The sequence below is a fragment of the Trematomus bernacchii genome, unplaced genomic scaffold (genome assembly GCF_902827165.1).
Source record: "Trematomus bernacchii unplaced genomic scaffold, fTreBer1.1, whole genome shotgun sequence".
Lineage (NCBI taxonomy): Eukaryota > Metazoa > Chordata > Actinopteri > Perciformes > Nototheniidae > Trematomus > Trematomus bernacchii.
The window spans coordinates 767806-789943 of record NW_022987370.1 but is presented as its reverse complement, the minus strand read 5'-3'; the positions used below and the strand labels follow the sequence as shown (position 1 = coordinate 789943).

The 22138-nt window shown below is 41.2% G+C and overlaps 1 protein-coding gene across 2 annotated transcripts in view; it reads right to left on the bottom strand.

The window, feature by feature from the left end:
- LOC117483966 (arf-GAP with dual PH domain-containing protein 1) overlaps positions 1–22138 on the bottom strand; it is a 43526-nt gene that overhangs the window by 19347 nt on the left and 2041 nt on the right. For both annotated transcript variants that reach the window (XM_034132356.1, XM_034132347.1), the window contains 6 exons: positions 14476–14603; positions 11232–11323; positions 6280–6362; positions 4138–4250; positions 2768–2914; positions 1043–1126 (listed from right to left, as the gene is read on the bottom strand). In XM_034132356.1, the coding sequence (XP_033988247.1) occupies positions 1043–1126; positions 2768–2914; positions 4138–4250; positions 6280–6361 (426 nt within the window). In that variant the 5' untranslated portion in view covers position 6362; positions 11232–11323; positions 14476–14603. The remainder of the gene's footprint in view (positions 1–1042; positions 1127–2767; positions 2915–4137; positions 4251–6279; positions 6363–11231; positions 11324–14475; positions 14604–22138) is intronic.

Sequence of the window (22138 nt, the reverse complement as noted above, 5' to 3'; positions counted from 1 at the left end):
ACCCATAATCCCCTCTGTTTCAGCCCTGTTTCCAAAGTGCTGATTCTCTGTCTGTTACTTTAGATGAAAATAAGGAGCCCCTCCCCACGCCCCTCTGAGAGAGATTTGGTTACAAAGAACTCAATGGTGCTCTAGGAGGAGATTCAGGTGATAAGGTGGGGAGGGGGGGTTACCTTGGTTGCTGATTGGCTAATGGTTACACAAGACAAAACATCGTTATGACATCATAAAGTGGCCAAAATCTGATCAGCTCATTTTCAGACAGGTTTTTATAGAAATGGATCAGGACAAAAAGAGAGAGAATCTTTGTTCCTGAAACTTTCAGAGTCTCTTTCCACAGAGGGGACACATGTTGATGAAGAAGAGACATGAAGAAGAGGGGACACATGTTGATGTAGAAGAGACATGAAGAAGAGGGGACACATGTTGATGTAGAAGAGACATGAAGAAGAGGGGACACATGTTGATGTAGAAGAGACATGAAGAAGAGGGGACACATGTTGATGTAGAAGAGACATGAAGAAGAGGGGACACATGTTGATGTAGAAGAGACATGAAGAAGAGGGGACACATGTTGATGTAGAAGAGACATGAAGAAGAGGGGACACATGTTGATGTTGAAGAGACATGAAGAAGAGGGAACACATGTTGATGTAGAAGAGACATGAAGAAGAGGGGACACATGTTGATGAAGAAGAGACATGAAGAAGAGGGGACACATGTTGATGTAGAAGAGACATGAAGAAGAGGGGACACATGTTGATGAAGAAGAGACATGAAGAAGAGGGGACACATGTTGATGTTGAAGAGACATGAAGAAGAGGGAACACATGTTGATGTAGAAGAGACATGAAGAAGAGGGGACACATGTTGATGAAGAAGAGACATGAAGAAGAGGGGACACATGTTGATGTAGAAGAGACATGAAGAAGAGGGGACACATGTTGATGAAGAAGAGACATGAAGAAGAGGGGACACATGTTGATGTAGAAGAGACATGAAGAAGAGGATTTTGCATAATAGGTGACCTTTAAATGCTCACCTCCTCATCACTGGCTCCGGGGAAGGCCACCTGCAGGTAATGGAACCTGGCCGCTCTGATAGCATTGAACCAGTCCACCATCTCCTGTAATAAAGAAACACACACACACACACACACACACACACACACACACACACACACACACACACACACACACACACACACACACACACACACACACACACACACACACACACACACACACACACACACACACACTCCTTCAGTGCAGGAAGTCACAGCGTCTATATTCCCCTCGGCTCAGAGTGAGTGATGTGTGGTTTTTTTCTTTTTTCTCCGCTGCCAGTGAAGGCATCACTAAGGTGTGTTCAGAGGCCTCTGTGCTGCTGCAGAGCTGTCGATAACAGCACCACAGAAGAAGAGTGACGGTGACACCGAATTAACCCAATGAACCCTTCCTGTCTGAGCCTGCAGTTTCACCACCCAGCCAGCAGAGGGAGCAGCACCATCTCTCTTTCTAAATCTCTCTTTTTTGCAACTTTTTGTCACGAATGTTGGACATACTGTATTTGTGGAAAAATGAAAAATGAAGCTGTGAAAAATAAAAAAATAAAAACTGAACGTCTACATATTTAAACGTAGTCATACAGTGCAGTGTGTGTATAGTAGGACACATTTTCTGTGCACAATGTGGGGGTTAAAGTGCTGAATTTGAGCTATAACGTTTCTTAAGGTCACTTACATTCATACTGTTGTATACTGTTGCAATTGCTGCCATTTTTGTTTTGCTAAGTCCTCCAATTTCCGATATTTTTGTGGCAATTTCTACTGTTTTTCCTTATTGTGGATGTACATTAGGGCTGCACAATTTAGCAAAAATAAATCATTTAGATTATTTTCACTGATTTTTTTTTAAAATGTTCACATTTCTGTAAAACAATATATTACATTTTGGTAAAAACTTGATTAATTGTGCAGTGCTAATGTCAATCACAGCCATTTTTTTGATAGCCCCTCTAAAAGCTTACTCTTTTACCTCAATTTGGAAGTAGACATCTTTGAAATAAAGCTTAAAGTCCACATTTTACCTTCGTACACATTGCCTCAGAGCCAAAACACCCACAAACTGTGTCAAACTCTCTCTGAGTGCTCTGTCGCTGCTGAAGACACTGATACTACAAATGAAGGGTTACGCAAAAAGCCAAAAGGAAATGAATTATTGAGGGACATTCCCAAGTCCGAGTGAGTTTAGTAAAGCAGACAGCGTGCATATTATACCACCAACCCAACCCTGTATTACTGCACTCTCAGACGTGACATGGAGAAGATGAGAAGTCTTTGGAGGTAGGTAGGTAGGTAGGTAGGTAGGTAGGTAGGTAGGTAGGTAGGTAGGTAGGGAGGTAGGTAGGTAGGTAGGTAGGTAGGTAGGTAGGTAGGGAGGTAGGTAGGTAGGTAGGTAGGTAGGTAGGTAGGTAGGTAGGTAGGTAGGTAGGTAGGTAGGTAGGGAGGTAGGTAGGTAGGTAGGTAGGTAGGTAGGTAGGTAGGGAGGTAGGTAGGTAGGTAGGTAGGTAGGTAGGTAGGTAGGTAGGTAGGTAGGTAGGTGTATACTTATCTATCTAAGTATGCTTTGAGGAAAACAGCAAGCTTTACAGATGTGTTTTCAACAGTAACATTAAACACCATTTGGAAACAGAAAGTAGAAAAGGTGTCTCTTGCCTCTTTAAGGAGCACGATTACAGTGATAATAAGAGTTCATCTGTGTACCTTAGCATCGCTGTGGTAGACGAAGATGTTCCTTGTGCTGTTGTCTCTCAGGTAGGTGATCTGCAAACCACACGGGTTTCCAATCTTAGCCGGCTGGAAGGTGGCGTTCAGGGTCTCGATCTTCATCATCGCTTTGGGATCCCTGGCCTTAGGGGAGAGGGAGAATATAGGACTTAGTACACATTCAATATATCTGATGAAAATGTACATTAGAAGAAGTGCTCTACACTACTGCAAAACTACATTGTACTAGTGCATTAAAGTCAAAACTACGCCACCAAATCAAGTTATTTAGTTCGTTATTTAGCCTATACTTCAATCTATTTAGCCTATACTTCAATCTATTTAACCTATATTTCAATTCGGAGACTTTAGGCCAGTTTGTTTCCTGTATTTGCCGAGGCTTTCTTCTTTTTAACTGTTAAAAATTCTCCATATACTGAAGTAAGAGCATATTGGTTTTTTGATAAAGGTCCCATGACATGGCCATTTCTACTGATCATAATTCCATTGTTGAGGTCTACTAAAATAGATTTATTTTGTGCAATGTTCCAAACTCACATTGGTTTCTCATACAGCGTCTCTGTATAGTATGTGTATTCACTCTCTGTCCTAAACGGCTTGTTGGAGCTCCTGCCCCCCCTCCCTGTGAGCCCAGTGGCCGTCTGCGAGACAGCGAAACCCAGCCCGAAACCAGCCCGAACACACACACACACACACACACACACACACACACACACACACACACACCCGCAGCCTGGCTGGGAGTTTGTGTGTGTGCTCACACACCGACTCACAGCCTCGCCGTGTCCCGCCGTCTCAGGGAGGAGAAATCGGCGGAGCTGCAGCTGAGAAAAGATTGAGTGTGTGTGAGGAAGTCCGTGGATTGGTCAATTTGGACCAATCCACGGACTTAACGTAACGGCTCCGCGGATTGGTCCATTTGGACCAATGGGTCCATTTGGGTATGGGCACGTCACTGTACCCAGGAAGAAAAAGAGGAATCTCCAACGAGGCGTTCTGGGGCAGCATAGACAGGTCTTCTCATGCATAAAACCCTTCATAACAACAAGGGGACGGGTAATAACCAGAACAGCATGACATGGGACCTTTAAGGGAGCATATTTCAATTCTGCTTTAAACCCAGGTGAAAGGGACTCGGACATATTGTTTTCAGTGATTGTAATGTTGTATTAAATGTCAGTTTTCTTGTCTTAAATGCTTCGTTGATGTTGCGTATGTAGCTGCTGTGACAATACAGTATCATCGTATCAGTTGAAGTCTTATATTCCTGAGTATTGCTGTTTTTGAACTACTTGTTCACACTACAGTATGAACACCCTTTAATTCCAGCTGTATCATCCTCTTACGTCCTGCTTGTTGAAGTACTTCAGCGCCCCCTCCCTCTCCGACAGGATGAACTTTCGGCTGAGGAACTGACCGTTGTCTCGTCCTCGTTTCCACAGAAAACCCTCTCTGTACCCTGAGCAGAGAGCACAAAAGCAGTCTGAGGTTGTTATGGGAAATAGGAGATTAAAACAGAGTAATGGAGGGATGTAAACGGCGGTGTAAGGTGAGAGCAGGAATCGTTTGAAATCACATTTAGGAGAGGAGGATGAAAAGGAACAACATCCAGGAGGCAAACAGACGAGAGAGGGCAGAATTGAACAGGAAATATAAATAAATGACTGTCTCTAAAGACCAAATCACATCTATTTATAAACTTCAATGTCCTTTTCTTCTATTCTTGGTGAAAGGCTCGGCCCACACCGCCTCCCTTTCTGTCTTTTCTCATCTATTTCAGTCACGCTGTGTGTGATGTGTTTTTCTTTATAATCTGGATCTATTTTCGTGGCTTAAGAAGTAAGTCATTGACACTTTAGCCATTAGACCGATGATGTGATTCAGAGTGTTTTAAAACGAGCAACAATTTTGGTTTGCACTTAAAATGACACGTACAGTAAGGGATGAGAGGGGAATTAGTTTGTCATGAATGATGACTTGGAAAAGTAGAGAATGAAATAAATGTGATTCATGTTAAGTGGCTCCAAGTTCTGCTGTTAGTAGATTACATGTTTATTATGTATTATTCTTATTAATGACTAAATGTCCTTATTTGTTGATATTTGAAAGCCCCCTTATTAAAGGTATTTCCAAGCCAATCTTGCGTTGTTTACCCTTCGATAAGCAGAACCTTGAAAAGTCAGCGGACAAACATTTCCCGGTGGAATGGAGAAGATGGAGTTCAATTATCCTGAACATGTTGTTGCTTTCAGACATAGGCAGACTGTCACTGCCTGAGAGTATAGAGCATTCAAACAGTGTGTGTGTGTGTGTGTGTGTGTGTGTGTGTGTGTGTGTGTGTGTGTGTGTCAACTAGTATACATTTCACATCTTGTTGCAGACGGAGCTTTCTGATTGGCTTGCGGTGATATCATTCATGTATAGTAACATTGGAAAACTATGCACACACACCCCCCGCACGCACACACACACACACACACACACACACACACACACACACACACACACACACACACACACACACACACACACACACACACACACACACACACTGTCAGAGTTTAATAATATGAGTCATTCTGTCATCTCTATTTGTGCATGTATGCTCTCTTCATTACTCATTGTGAGGGCCATGACATTTGATGTGTGTGTGTGTGTGTGTGTGTGTGGTGTGTGTGTGTGTGTGTGTGTGTGTGTGCGTGTGTGTGTGTGACTGGCCTCCACAGCGGCTAATGTTAATATTGATCGTGTATGCAAAGGATCGGAGGAAGGAGGAGAGTGTGAGGGAAGGAGGCGACATGGAGGGTTATTGATCCATGAGGTAATGCCTGTGTAGGTGAATGGATCATGTCAGAGACTCTCTCTCTCACACACATACACACACACACACACACACACACACACACACACACACACACACACACACACACACACACACACACACACACACACACACACACACACACACACACACACACACACACAGACAGATAACAGAGAGGAAATCAATGGCAGAGATGGGCTTTTAATAAGGAGAATGTAAAAGAGAGCATTAGAGTAAAGAAAGTCTGTGTCTAAGATTAGATTGAAGGTCCTTTTTTGGGTGATATCCCTTTAAGAGACTCTCATTTATCCATTTAGTCGCCTTTTAAACACCAAGGAGTCTCCATTTATAATGAAAGAAATGCAGATAAGGAGACAAGGAAAGGATATATTGCTTGTCTTCAGTCTTAAACTTAGACCAGAGGTGGTTTAAAGGTTTTCTCTTAATGCAATCTTAATTTTGAGACTGCCGATTGGTCAATAATAGTCTGAAAAATGTCCAATTGGTCTAAAAAGCCCATGGGTCCAAAAACAAACGTTCATATTTAACATGTAGACATGAGAGTGGTATTAATATCCTCTGCTTACTTCCCTTTTATTGCCCATGTCATCATTATATATTTAAGTTGTGCTAAGGAAACACAATAATACAAACATGTGAGTACCTGCAGAGTAAGGCTCTTGTTTTTCGATAAACTCAAACTCGTTCCTCTCGTACTTGGCTCTGATCCACTGCTCTCTCAGCATCCTGCAGACACAGAAAACACACACACAATTATCATTTACACCAAACACACACTCTCTAACGCACACATGCTGTACAGTATGAAGCCATTTCTGTACAGTAATACTTAACAAGAAAAATCTGAGTTTTATATAAGCTTTTATTTTATTATTATTAGCCTTTGTTTTTACAAGTATTCTATAGTATATCTATGTTTCAAATCAAATCAAATCAAATCAGGTTTTATTTATATAGCACATTTAAAAGCGATTTTTGGTCGAGCCAAAGTGCTGTACATGTAATAAAAACACATTACTACAAATCACAATAAACGACAATAAATTACAACAGATATATCTTAAAAACAAAATAAAAATAAAACACACGGAAAAGTCAGGAGTCGTGCTCCGCTCTAACTAGAAAGCCAGAGAGAAGAAGTGTGTTTTTAGTTTAGTTTTAAAAACCCCTAGGGTCTGGGCCGACCTCACATGGAGGGGCAGAGTGTTCCAGAGCCTAGGGCCATGTTTAAATTCTATTAAATTGTAATTATTTATTTATTTATAATTATGTTTTGTTTTATAGTAGCAGTACTTGTATTTCTAAGTCATGAGGAGAGCCAAAATGTCTAGAAAATAACATTATACTTTATAATAAGCTTTATTTGTATAGCACCTTTCATACAAGAATGTCAGTCCAAAGTGCTTCACAGAAGAGCGTTGACTCCTCGTGAATGAGTCACAGAAATATTGATATCACTAAGAATACAGGTACATGGGGAGAGAGACAGTGTTGTGGATGTCAGGTGGGAGAGAGTTCCAGAGGCGGGGTGCAGAGCGGCTGAAGGCTCTGGACCCCATGGTGGTTAAACGGAAGGGGGGTGCAGTGAGGTCGGAGAGGTACAGAGGAGTGAGGTTATTGATGGCCTTAAATAATAATAACAATTTGGTGTGTACAATAATAACAAAATCAGGTGACGGTTTAACATGCAGCAGAGTGCATTGAGAAAGTGCAGTGGAGAGTAAGTAGAAGTTGTAAAAGGGCAACAGGTAACTACTGCACATCTAACTTCCTATCTTTAGCTGCCAGCTGTAGCTTTTTATTCCACACACACACACGCACGCACGCACGCACGCACGCACGCACGCACGCACGCACGCACGCACGCACGCACGCACGCACGCACGCACGCACGCACGCACACACACACACACACACACACACACACACACACACACACACACACACACACACACACACACACACACACACACACACACACACACACACACTGAGGCTGTCTATCAAACACACACACACACACACACACACACACACACACACACACACACACACACAGAGGCTGTCTATCAAACACACACACACACACACACACACACACACACACACACACACACACAGAGGCTGTCTATCAAACACACACACACACACACACACACACACACACACACACACACACACACACACACACACACACACACACACGCACACACACACACACACACTCTGAGAGGGGTATTGATTAATACAATGGCAGAGCATTACACGTTTTCGTTTTTTTGCCCCGTTTTCCATTTTGAACACTGCCCCTATTGTTTGTGTAGGTCCTGATTAAACTGAATAATGGAACAGGCCTTGAGCTTATGTTCCACAACGCTCCTTTGTTTCCACACTTTCTCCCAAAGCTACATCTCGACAACGTTAGACCTTCAACAAATGGCAACACATCCCCATGCCGACTATCTCTCTCTCACGCCGTTTCCTTTCTCAACCTCTATCTCAAACTTGGCGGATTTCCCTTTGAATGACACCTCCTAGTGACTGGATCTAAACCCTGCTTTCTCAGGGGAGAGAGAGTGAGTGAACACAAACTGACAGCATGGCACACACACACATCGAAGAGGACACTTTGATCCAGCGCCACCTGACTTAGCTCTGTTTCCGTCTCTTTCAATCACAGAGGGTGGCAGAAACAGAGAGAGCAAAGGATGGACGAGCTTAAAATGTCCGAATAAATCTGTGTCACTACCTCAGATTATACAAGCAGAGCGTATGAAGGAGGTAAAGGTATATATTTAGGTTTGTTGGTACAGAAAAGGAGTAGGGGAATGTTACTTTACTTGGGTATTTACATGTTCTACTACTTTATACCTTTACTTCACTAAATCTCAGAGGTAAATATTGTCCTTACTCCACTTCACCTTCACCTTTAGTTACTAGTTACAGATTCATATTACAGATATGACATATAATCTGCACAATAACTTAGCTATATTTGAAGGTAATTCACAAGCTACCCAACCGTATACAAGTCATAAATAAGATCTATCTTTACCAACCGCAACAAACGCATAATTGCTTTATAAATAAATAAATAAATTAACATATAGTAATCAGAAATGGGCCATTCTGCTTGATGAGTACCTTGACTTTGTGTGTTTGTGTTTAAGTATATTTTGATGGTAATACTTGTGTACTTTTTACTTAAGTAACATTTTGAAGGCAGGAAGTTTAATTAGAAATTCACACTATGGTATTTTTACTTTCACTTAAGTACAAGATCTAAGGACTTCACCTGTTTTTTAATACAGAAAAGTCTGTAGTGTACAGCAGCTTCCAGAATAAGTTCAAAAAATCGTTTTATCAATCCACTGCAATTCTAAAGTTCTGTAAAAGGAAATTGGAAATAGATCAGGGAGGGGTTAATACTTTGTGTATGCCTTTTATAGACACAGAGAGGAAGAGGAAGAGGAAGTGATGTTTAAGGTGTGAAAAAATAAACTATAGTATGTCTACAGTAAAGTGTGTCACAGCTTCAACACTTTAAGTGTTTGCATCACTTTAACACTGCAGTGCAACAGCCTCTGCATTCAGCGTGTTGACTGTAAAGCTCAACAAAAGCACAAATTACATCAAATGTAAAACTTTAAGCTGCACTAACCAAAGGGGTATTAGACCAAGACTAAAATACTCTAAATTGAGACGTAATGCAAATTAAATAGCCTTCCTAAGCCCTGAGACAATTACAAACCTTCTTAAATTCACTATATTTAATACAAACATTAATAATGGACATTGTTTGCAGCTTGAGGGGGTTTGGCTTTGGTTTTTGGACATCTCTGTAACACTGGTGGCAATATGGCAATGCATTTTTACTAACATTAACAATGGCACCTTTCTCTTCAACCATCATTACATTCTTACGTGGGGATCTCGTCAAAGGTTAGCTTCTGTTAGAAATACCAGGAAACCACTGTCTTTCTTTACTATTTATATCCAAACATAAGTGAACTTACGAGTCAGCTTTGATATTTTGTTCACTGAAGGTTATTACACATTTACACACAAACACTGACCTTTAAGTTATACCTGCGCCAATATTAGAGTCTACAGTGGAGAACTGAAAAAAAGAGCTGGTTGTAAAATGAATAGTGTTTCAAGGTAGATTTGCCACCAAATGTATGTTGTTACGTTACTGTCTTCAACAATAGTCTATGGTCAGTTAGCCGAAGAAAACGGTTATATGTTAGTTAACTAGCAAGTATGCTAATTCAATGATAATAACCATGTGAGCTAACTAACAAAAAGGCTAAGTCATATCCAGGTTAGCTAACTAGCAAGTAGGCTAATTATTTAACAATAAATAACCATGTAGGCTAACTAGCAAGCAGGCTACGTCCTTGATAATAAATAACCATGTTAGCTAGCAAGTGGACTAATTCGTTAACAATAAATAACCATGTTAGCTAACTAGCAAGTAGGCTAATTCGTTAACAATAAATAACCATGTTAGCTAACTAGCAAGTAGGCTAATTCGTTAACAATAAATAACCATATAGGCTAACTAGCAACTAGGCTAAGTCCTTGATAATAAATAACCATGTTAGCTAACTAGCAAGTAGGCTAATTCGTTAACAATAAATAACCATGTTAGCTAACTAGCAAGTAGGCTAATTCGTTAACAATAAATAACGGTCCATGTTAGCTAACTAGCAAGTAGGCTAATTCCTTAACCAAACAATAACCATGTAAGCAAAGTCTATACAAAATGAATAACCATGTAAATTAAGAGCTAAGTGAATAATGTAAAAAGGCAACACAGCCTCATGGCATTTCGTGTTATAGTCACGAAATTAATCTATTGATTCGTGTTCACCAACACGATTTCGCCATTTTTTTCGTGTCACACAGAACGATTTTAAAAGCAATGTAAATAATAACAAATTAGAAGGAAAAACACATTAAAAAAAAATACAGATTTAAGTATTCTGACACAGAACGATTTTAGGAGCAATGTATTTATATTGGTAGTATGTTTCGTGCCTGCACCAAATAATAACAAATTAGAAGGAAAAAAAGATGACATAAAATACAGATTTCAGTATTCTGAGGCTCTGAGCCATTTCTTTTCCTCACTGACGGCAAAAAAACTCAGACATTATACAATTTAAAATAAAAGGGATAGGGTTAGGCTTAGGGTAAGATATTGAGTAAGAACATGTTTTTATGAACCACACAGCTTCTGGTCTTCCAAGACCCGACCGGACAAAAAGACGTGTTGCAGGCACGAAACATACTACCAATAGAAATACATTGCATTTAAAATCGTTCTGTGTGACACAAAAAAAATGTGAAAATCGTGTTGGTGAACACGAATCAATAGATTAAATTAATTTCGTGACTAATAACACGAAATGCCGTGAGACTGGGTTGAAAAAGGGAGAATTTGTCACTAAATGTATGATTTATATTGTCCTGAACACTATGCCGTCAGTTGGCCGTAGCAATGAATATTCTGTTACTAACTAGCATATAGGCTAATTCATTCACATTAAATAACTGCTAAAAGTCACAACTGAAATAAGGATCACTTACTTGCAGTCGGAGTGTATTGGTCTGTAGTAGAAAGCAGGAACCTTCTGCTCATATTTGGCCTTGGCTGCATTGTTTCCAGTGGAAGCGACTAACTGTAAAGGAGATATAAAAAAACACAACCTGTTCATAAAAACACTTAATATGAATTTGAATGGAATATATGCAGTGCTCCTGCAATGCTGCATTAACACGTGAATGGAAAGTGGGCTCAATTTATCAAATATCATGTTTAAAAGTGGTTACTAGCCACAGTTTAAAGATATTTTATTCTAAAAATCCTCAAGTAAATTATGGTGGTGCTGGCAAATGTTTTTCTCCTTTGCGTTCTCACTAAAATCAGATTCATGAAAGAGGGGAACCACAGAAACATAATAAGGCTACTTACTAACATTGACCTTCCTTCAGTGTTCACAATACAGAAACATTTGGGATTTGCTGTTAAAAATATTGTGAATCTCATAACAGTCCTTACCACTATTATTGCAAAGTAAAATAAATCCTATTGTGTCCGTTAGACGAAAGTGTCTCCTCTAATTGCGGATGTTTTATTGAAGTGGGACTACAGCAGCTCCAGAAGTCTCAACAATAAAACTCCGACATTTCAAAACCACCTCTAAACTCTCCCTATACTACAATTACAGAAGGTGAGATTCAACACAACACATTCACACTTTATTAACCTTTCTTTCCGACCCCGCAATCAAATCTATTACTCTAACTAACACAACTAATACTCTTGCTTGTGTTAAGGTTTTACCCCGAAAACACCCACTACTCCTGTATTATTTCTACATTTACCCTCACTAAACCTCACTCTCCCCTTAAGTCAAATCCCCTTAACATCCCAATTACTGTCCTCCCACACCTCCAACCTCCTGTCATGACTCATGCCAGCATCACTTCCCCCAAAGTCAATTTTTGTCACCCAGTGGTGTGAAAGCGCTGACAAATCCATCCACGGCACAACTTCTCTGTACCGCAGCAAAGCAAAAAAAAAAAACACAATCTCAAATATAAATATCTGTGTTATTTCCTGCTGACGTATTTCTGAAGCGGGCATAGAGTATTTTGCAAGCCACACACTTAGCTCAGCTTCTTCCTACACACCAGAGAAAAGTGTAAATGGTGTCACTAATGCAATGATCCTCTATTGATCCTGAATGATTTCCCTTCCAGAGAGAGGTCAGAGGTCAGGGTCAGCTGAAGAGCATTGATCATGAGCTGATAAGACTTGAAATGTCTTGCACAAGGACGGACTGGAGATATGTTGAGGTATCAAAGCATATGGAAGCCTTCCTAATCCACTTTTCCCCCCAATTTATTAGTTATGAATAAACACAGTATGAATACACACATGCAGCGGACTTAAGAAACACATGCCCCAAACATTATGTGGTCTGTTCGGATTCCTTTAATTCTGTTGTAACTGATTTGTTTCCAGTATTCTCAGAATTCATCCATGCAAATATGTTTAAAACTGCTTTCAAATCTGAATTGTAGCCTCATGTACGCCTAGCATCCACACTATTCAGTTTAAGAATGAAAACGTAAGGGTCGCGTTTAAGTTTGGACGGGCGGAAACTGAGATTTTTTTAGCTTGATGACCAACCACACACGCTTCTTCATTGTTTATCCTATCATATGACACGTCTTAAAGAATAGGAACCATCCTTGTTGACTACCTGTGGAGACCAGATGCACAGCTGACCTTTTTTGTCCATGGTAGCAGCTGTAATGCAGTAAAATGTGCGTGTCTAGGAGGTCTGTTTCTATTTTTGAAGCGATATATGACAATTCCTACATCCAGCGGTGTTATGCTTCCTGTTAACTTAAAGGTGGGGTATGTCATTTATTTCAGAAACACTTTTTGTTATATTCCATGGAATGCTCTTAACATCCCGATAGCAATGAATATATTAAATGCTTTGGCAAAGAATACATTAAAAAAATACATCTGTGGAAGCCGTGATACTGTAAAAAGCACGACCAATCATCTGAGCCGGCCCTGCTAAAATAACTGGATGGCCTACCTGCCTGTCAGCCTTCCATCTGTGCACAAACTTATCTCGTGCCCTCATTGGTCATGTCTGCGTTCGTGTGTGTTGGAGGAGGGGCTCTATAAGGAAGTGGCAGATTTTTTCCGGCTGTGTATTTTCAAATTCTAGCGCACTCGAGCTGGTTTCTCCAAAATTACCTACCCTACCTTTAAGCACGTGCTTGCTTAGTATATGCTATTAGTCATGTGATCTGTGTTTTCAGGCATGTTAGCATGGACAGAGATAATATCTGAATATGGTTTTAAATTGCTCATTTCATGCGAAAACAGCATTTTAAAACAAAAACATATTAGCCTAAAACCTCTTCCCTAACCTACCAGCACAGTGCAGAATATAAACAGCAGGCAGTGTTTTAATGAGATCTGCACCTACTGTAAAAAATAATAATAGTCCTCTTTGGCTTCATTGCAGTTTCCCCCTCCTGCCCTTTTTCTGTCATATTGTTGAAAAATGTCCCCCGACTAGGTTGTTTCCATAGAAACAAAAAAATAATGGCACAGTTTGAGACTCTGTAGGCACCATGGGCTTCATACTTCATATTATTTGTATTTATTGCATTCATTTGTACAACATTCACATCTTTAACACAACCAGTCTGCAGAATTAACAATTTGGACACAATTCACTATGTCTCTATATTTTTAGGCTACATGGAAAAACAACTAGTGCAAACTAATTAAAGGAATAGCACCAGCATGTTTGGGATGTATAAGTATTTCATCCCACGAGGTAAATACAAAGGCAAATATTGTTAGTTATGTTTAATGTTGAGTAAAAAAAAATGTATTTTGTTCAAATGTTTTGACCCAGATCAGCATAAAAAAATATGTTAAATGCAAAAGATTGAACAGGTGATTTGTTTCCACATTAAATGTCCTCGCTTTACACGTCAAACATAGTTAATGCACCTTGTGTTTTTCCAGATTTGGCCAATTCAATAATACATATAACCACAGCCTGAACTGTCAGTATGCTCGCAGGATGCTCATTGGTCCAAACTACTGTAGTTCAGAAACAAACACGTTAAGTCTGACAAGATAGATTTTTGCGTGATATTGCGAGAATCCTGCCGCCATGAGCAAGATTTATACACTTATGTGTTTATTCAGGATTCAGAACATGTTTTCGATCGATATATCTTAGTGGGGGTCTTGTAATGTGAGTATGTTTTGCATTCACTGCCTCACCTCCACCTCACTGGCATCCCACGTTTCCTGGACAGATTTGACCCGGCTGATGTGAGGGATGCTGCGATGGAGGAGCGAACAGGCCTGGCACACAAACACACCGAGAGTCAGAGAGGCCCACTCCGGTTCTGCAGGAGAGAGAGGAAGAGGAAGATAGAAAGGGAGGAGGAAGGAGGGGAGAAGCATGGAGGGGAAGGGGAGGGGAGCAGGAGAGAAGGGAGGAAATTAAATTCAGGCACAGCGGTACAGAAGGAGAGAAAGGTGGTGGGGTTGAAGACAATCTTGTCATAAAAAAGGAACAAAGAGAAATCCCCGGCTCGAGGTTTCAGGATAAAAATACTGAGAGTAAATGAAGCAGATATTACAGGGGACTCTGTGTGTCCCTGCTCGGCAGCAAAATGTGATTTTTTTTGGGGGGGGAAATCCTATTTAGATTAGTGACAGGAAGCAGAGCGCATGAGATCTGATCAGAAGTCAGCCGATGTAGTTATCAGGTTAGCTGCATCAACAGACTCACACACACACACACACACACACACACACACACACACACACACACACACACACACACACACACACACACACACACACACACACACACACACACACACACACACACACACACACACACACACTGCAGCAACTGTTTTGATACTCATTTGTCATGCAGATATGGCAGAAAAGGCTGTTTTCAGACTCTCAAATATGCAGATTTCCTGTTTTTATCTGCTTTGAATCAGAATAAACTGACTTTCTATGGGTTTTGGACTGATAACACACCCACGTTTGAACTTTGAGAAGCTGTAATGGACAGTTTTGATAATTTCTGATATGTTACAGACCAAAAATTGTACTGGCAGATTAATCGATCATGAGTTAAAGCCCTTTTGCCAACATGGGCATGGTACTAAACACACGCATCGACTTCAGCTCTTATCATCCGTCAGTCAGATGATGTTTTTCTCTCCGCAGCGTGATACATGAGCGGTGTCTTACGTGGGTGTTCAGTAAAGGTACATGTGAGTCACTGCATCACACACACTTTGATTCTGTCCATGCAAATGAAGTCAGAGACGCAGCGTTTCAGGGAGAGTGACAGAGAGAGTGCGAGTGTTGAAAAACTGTGTGGATAGAGATAAACAGAATGTTTTTAAGTTCCTATTTTACAGAAAATGAATGGTCAATAACTCATTCCAGATTGCTTGTTGAAGTTTATTTTGTTCATTATGACTGACATAAACATGTAAGATCAATTCCTTTTGGAAACTTGTCTCAATGCACGCTGGGAAACTGTAAAGAAAAAACGTTATGACATTTTTTAACTGAAATCTAATTGGACATGTTTCACTATTTGCCATAAATTAATTAATGAATCTATAAAATAATCTGCAGATAAAACCATAATGTAAATCTTTTTTATTTGCAGCCCTAAAGCCAATACCTAGATAACTGTATCTTAAATATATCAGGAACTACTCAGGATGTTGGAGTATATGTGTGTGTATACTGTACAGTGTATTTTCACACGTGTTAACATGCATTGTGTATGCATGGCCACAACCTACTGACAGTCCTACTGCAACACTCACACGAGCCTGGTGCACACACACACACACACACACACACACACACACACACACACACACACACACACACACACACACACACACACACACACACACACACACACACACACACACACACACACACACACACACACACACACACACACACGCTTGCACAGGGAGAGTGTGTAATGCTCACGGGAATCATATGAGAGGCAAAGGAAAGAGAGGCAAAGGAAGGAAAGCCTGGCGAAAGCAAAAAGATGGGAGTCGCCATAGAGGTAGCAGCAGGGAGGAGGATTTGATGGAGGATAAAGGAGGAAGATGATGAAGGTGATGGATGAGAAGAAAGGAGGAAGAGTGTGTGTTCTTTATCATGCAGAGAGGAGATGTGAGCGAATCCCCCAGGGAGTTACTGGCATCTACGATAATCTTCCCTCCATGTATCTCTTTTAACCCGCGACATTAGGGGATATTTATATAAAAGTCAACTTCCTGGAGACGGCGCTTTGATGAGAGGAAATCAAACCACTTGCTTGCTTGGTCTTTATTTTGAATTCGTTACATGTCCTTTTTGTGCAATTACACACCTACACAGCAGCAGCCACCGAGCGGTGAGGTCATCGCCGGCTGAGTCAGACCTTATGGAGAAGCACACAGCACTCATGGAGATTACTGTGGCCGCATGACTGAGTAACCACACACACACACACACGCACACACACACACACACACACACACACACACACACACACACACACACACACACACACACACACACACACACACACACACACACACACACACACACACACACACACACACACACACACACACACACACACACACACACACACACACACACACACGCAGTGCTTCCTCCTCTACTGTACATGTTTCTCGACAGGATGACTGGGAACAACAGATGCCCAGTGGCAGTGAGCAAGAGGTGGAAACTCCTTAGTTAGTGTGACTCTGCTGGTTTGTTTCCCGCTGCTGAGTGTTAAAGAGCTCCGTCTCTGACAGGAGTTTTGATATCACCGCTATAAGGTTGCAGAAAGTAGAGCCTGTGGGGGCATTTATACAAAACCAGCCTCTCTGCTTTTGGGCTTTCAGACACTTTCTGCATCTGCAGCAGTTTATCTGATCGGACACACATCTGTCAGTGTGTCAGTGTTTGGGGTTAATGGTGAGACATTTGGGACAGCAGAGGTTTTGACCCCTCATGTTGCAGATAAAGCCCCTCAGGCACTAACACAGGCTTTATTTCTGCAGCAGTGGAGACAGTAGGGTAACATATCAACATTTAACTTCCCCAGTTGTTAACTTAGACTGTTTGTATTACAGGAGTTCAGAAAATGTGTTTGAATATGGTAATCATGCATTATCTGTGCATATTTCAGGACATTAATCTGAACATGTAATAACATTTTATTTGATGACATATTGCTGTCAAAGGTTTTTAGTGAATCTCTTTGTGTCACTTCATAAATAAAAAACATATTGTCAACAGCAATTCAATATTAACTCATTTTGAAATGTATTTGGGAAATGTTTTTTATATAATTTAGGCTATTAATGATGAGCTAAGCCTGAACATATTGTCCGCCAGTGGCTCAGTCAGTAGGGGCTTGGACTGTGAGCCGCAGGGTCTTCGGTTCAAGTCCCCGACCAGACCTAAAATATGGAGTGTGGACTGCTACTTGGAGAGGTCCCAGTTCACCTCCTGGGCCCTGCCGTGGTGCCCTTGAGCAAGGCACCAGACAACCCCCTTCCCCCCCCACTCCCATTGCTACCCGGGCGCTGTACAATAGCTGCCCACTGCTCCTAGTACTAGACTCCTGGTACTAGGATGGGTAAAAAGCAGAGAACAAATGTCATTGGGTGTTTCTCAATGTCGAGTAAAGCTGCTTCAGAGCCACTATTTCAAGCATACTATGTCATCGAGTGCCGCCGAAGTACTGTTCCAATGTCCAGCATACTTGGAAATCTACCGAGCCCGGCGTACTTCGTTTGGAGAAATTTCGAGGCTGCACATGTGTAGACTCCGCGGTCTTAAAATCCCCACAATGCTTTGCGCACGGACCAATTTCCCCAAATCTGTGGCGGAAGATGTAAGAGGCGGGGCCTCTCATATGACGCACACCTGCACACTTGCTCGCCTGTTCCATTCATAATTTTCCGAATGCCAGGAAGGATTCTTGCCTCGCTTCTGAAGCAAGTGACTCGGAAGACATGTGCTACCAAGCAAGCGTACTCGCGATTGAGAAACACCCACTGTGTGCATGTGTGAACATTAAAGAGGGTTTCATCCCTCCCAATATTCTATTCTATTCTAAAGAAGTATCATTTTTGTTGCCTTAGGCTAAGGGCAACAATTTGACATGGTTTTCTAAATCCTCAGAAGATGATGATGTTATATTTCAAAGGTTAAACTCTGTAAATGTGCTATGGCTAAGAAACATATGCCTACAATTGAAAGTTGATGTTGAATTTTCTTAGTAAACTGCAAATAAAACAAGACGAAATAAGTTTAAAAAATAAAGACTGAAACTGCAAGCAAGAAACACATTACCAATTCTATGAATGGCTAGAGCTATTTATCTTTGTCAAGACACCGAGTTGAAATGGGAAAGGCAGAATATGTTTTCTCCAACTTTCCCTTAAAAAACATCAATATATCGGCTAGTCTTTAAAATCATTCACGCTACAGGAGCCTGAACTCCCCTCCTATCTCATCATAGTTCCTGCTGCTTTTGCTGTTTCCACAAACACCTTCCTCAAACCCCAGAGGAGTGCGGAGGCTTTCCTCTGGAGGCAGAAACTCGTTTGTGTGTCCTTAGCAGAGGGCAGAGAAACGCTGCTGTATATAAACTCCTCTGTGAGCACCCGCACAGGAAAGATAGGGGAGAAAACTCAAAGGTAAGGAAGGGCAGAGGAAGAATGAGTAAGCATTATGAAGCAGTGTTGCCACTTTGTGTGTTTTCAGACCAATTACAGCAGGCAGGCTGTCAGGTTAATGGATGTTGTATCTGAGGGGAAGATAGGACGGGGTGAGGCAGGACAGCCAGGTCACTGATGATGATGTCTTTACTCTGTAAGCCTGCAATAAAAAGGTTTTCATGTGATGTGGTAGAGTAGTGCAGGGGTGACGTATTTTTGTAGTACAACATGGAAGTTAGCATCGCAAGAGCTCCTATCCCTTTGTTCAGTAGGATCATCTCCACATGAACACCACTATTATAATAGTTGAAGCAAACGTTGGGCTATAAAGGAACTACAGCACGGTCACATGACTTCACATCACCACCACTAAGCTAAAGGTGGCTAATGTTGGGCTACAAAGGAACTACAGCACGGTCACATGACTTCACATCACCACCGCTGAAGAGTTTATCGCCGGCCACTAGAGGGCAGCGTCTCACTGCTGTCGCACCGGATATGCCGCGCTCTGACCCGGTAGTACTGAGCGGCCATTTTAGTTCAAACATTGTTCATTCACGCCGCCTCGTGTCGAGACGTTCATCCACTCACACATGTAAGACTGTTCCCACTATTGTTGGTGTATATATACGTGGTGTCGTAGCATATATTTGTGTTGTGTTAATGATGACATGCATGTATGTAATACTTTGTCAGCTTACCTCGCTGTATTACTCTGTTTCAGGGTGTCGTCATCTTTGTCATTAAAACACTGAAACTGACATTGAGGAGTGTGTTTCTTCAACCGCTAAGCTAAAGGTGGCTAATGTTGGGCTACAAAGGAACTACAGCACGGTCACATGACTTCACGTCACCACCGCTAAGCTAAAGGCGGCTAATGTTGGGCTACAAAGGAACTACAGCACGGTCACATGACTTCACATCACCACCGCTAAGCTAAAGGTGGATAATGTTGGGCTACAAAGGAACTACAGCACGGTCACATGACTTCACGTCACCACCGCTAAGCTAAAGGCGGCTAATGTTGGGCTACTAAGGAACTACAGCACGGTCACATGACTTCACGTCACCACCGCTAAGCTAAAGGCGGCTAATGTTGGGCTACAAAGGAACTACAGCACGGTCACATGACTTCACATCAACACCGCTAAGCTAAAGGAGGCTAATGTTGGGCGTGATGACGTTTAGTCGTCTCATTTAGACACTGGTTATCAGTATCACCTTTGCAGTTGTAGCAAATCATGCTAGCAATCTAGTTTAACACATTTGATTCTTGGTAACTAAAGTCAATCTTGGCACAAGTAGACATTGAGCTAGTCAATGATGTATATTATTTTTTACACTCAAAGAGTTGGAAGTTCTCACCAAAATACTCGACTGAATTGTGAGCAGCTCGATCAGATATTAAAAAATAACTTCTTGCATACTTTCTACAACGCCAATCCACTACAAGACCCGTTCTACTCACTAACACCAAGTTTCACGAAAATGCGGAGGTCATTTTTACAAAATCCTTCTCCCAAACCGACATTCAAACAAAAGCTTTTTGGCGAAGATGAAATGCAAAGGTACAATACACAGAAGCACAATTGTCTTGTGTTTTACGCCCCTATTCATCTACAGTAGAGACCCCTTTGCTTCATCAAGTTTACCATGTTACTTAATATACTCACAGAAAATACAGTCATTCTTTCTTCAGGAAAAGTGTTTTTTCTAGCCTGGATGTTACATATCATTTGCACACAGCAACTTAAACAACCCAATAAGATTCAGAAGCTATTTGACTGACAACCTTTACTGTTATTATCCCCAATTAAGGGTGACTGAAACATTTGTATGAACCATGACGTCTAAAATGAGCAATAAATAAGTAATCCTAGAGTAATTGAGCAGCTACACACCCTGTTTAACTCCTCTCTGACCCCCTCTTCTCTTGTTCAGAACATGTTTGTCTGTTTGCTCCGTGGAGATGATTTGTGGTGTTCGAAGCTGTAATGAAACTGTGATGTTTTTTCTGAAAAAGCCACAGCGATAAGATCCTGTCCCCATCTGGGAAGGAGCCGCCTGCATCAATAATTCATATCATGACTATTATGAGACGTGAATTATGAGCGTGATCTGGTAGCAGAGGGATGGAGGAAGATGTGTTTTGTTGATGAATGGATATCCAAACACTGGACTCTGCTTTCCTGGAATTTCATGACATAAACCCAGCGTTAAAATGCAAATATGGGAGGAAGTTGAAGTTATAGTGTAGATAATTTAGCAGCTTCACTAGCAGTTGTGTTGCTGTGGGAATCTGAGCACTTGTTGAGGGATAAAAGAGCATTTTTCCCCAGCTGGGATTTTCCCATAGTCACTCTACAATTACCAGCTTCTCTGATTATCCTGAATCTGCTGCACGACACCGAACATCTGTCCCACCTTTGCTCCAGCAAAACTCAATTTGATTATGTAATGATTGCAAAGGTGAAAGCGGCTAGCCTGCCACGCAAAACTAATGAACAATCTCAGCGGGGGGAACAATCAGATCCAATGTTTCCTCTGGGCAATGTGTTCCGTCGCACAACAGTTTAGGTCAAATAAGGGTATCTGTAAATGAACCAATTTATCCCGTACAAGACGGAGAGTCTGCAGCTATCTCTGGGAGGCTGTACTAAGACAAAGTGGTGCTGTTAGCTTAATGCTAACACAGCAACATGCTCCAAATGACAGGACTAACATGCTGATGTTTTGCAGGTTTAGTGTTTATCATTTTAGTTTAGCGCCTGTAGCATGATAAACGTTAATTAGCATTAAACTCTGCTGAGGCTGGTGGGAATGTCACCAGTTTTTCTTATTATTTTCCAGCCAATTTATCCCAAACAAGACTGAGAGGCTGCATCTGTCTCTGTGATGCTTTTTAGAAAATGTTGCCATTTTAGTGTAACCATAGGTATTATAATTCATCCTGTTGAGACCATGAACATCTGAAGCCCATTTCCACAAATGTAAAGAAAAACACTTAAAGGTGGGGTCGATAAGTCACTTCAGAAACACTTGTTGTTATATTCCATGGAATGCTCTTAACATCCCGATAGCAATGAATATATTAAATGCTTTGACAATAAATACATAAAAAAATGTCATCTGTGGAAGCCGTGGCGCTGTAAAAA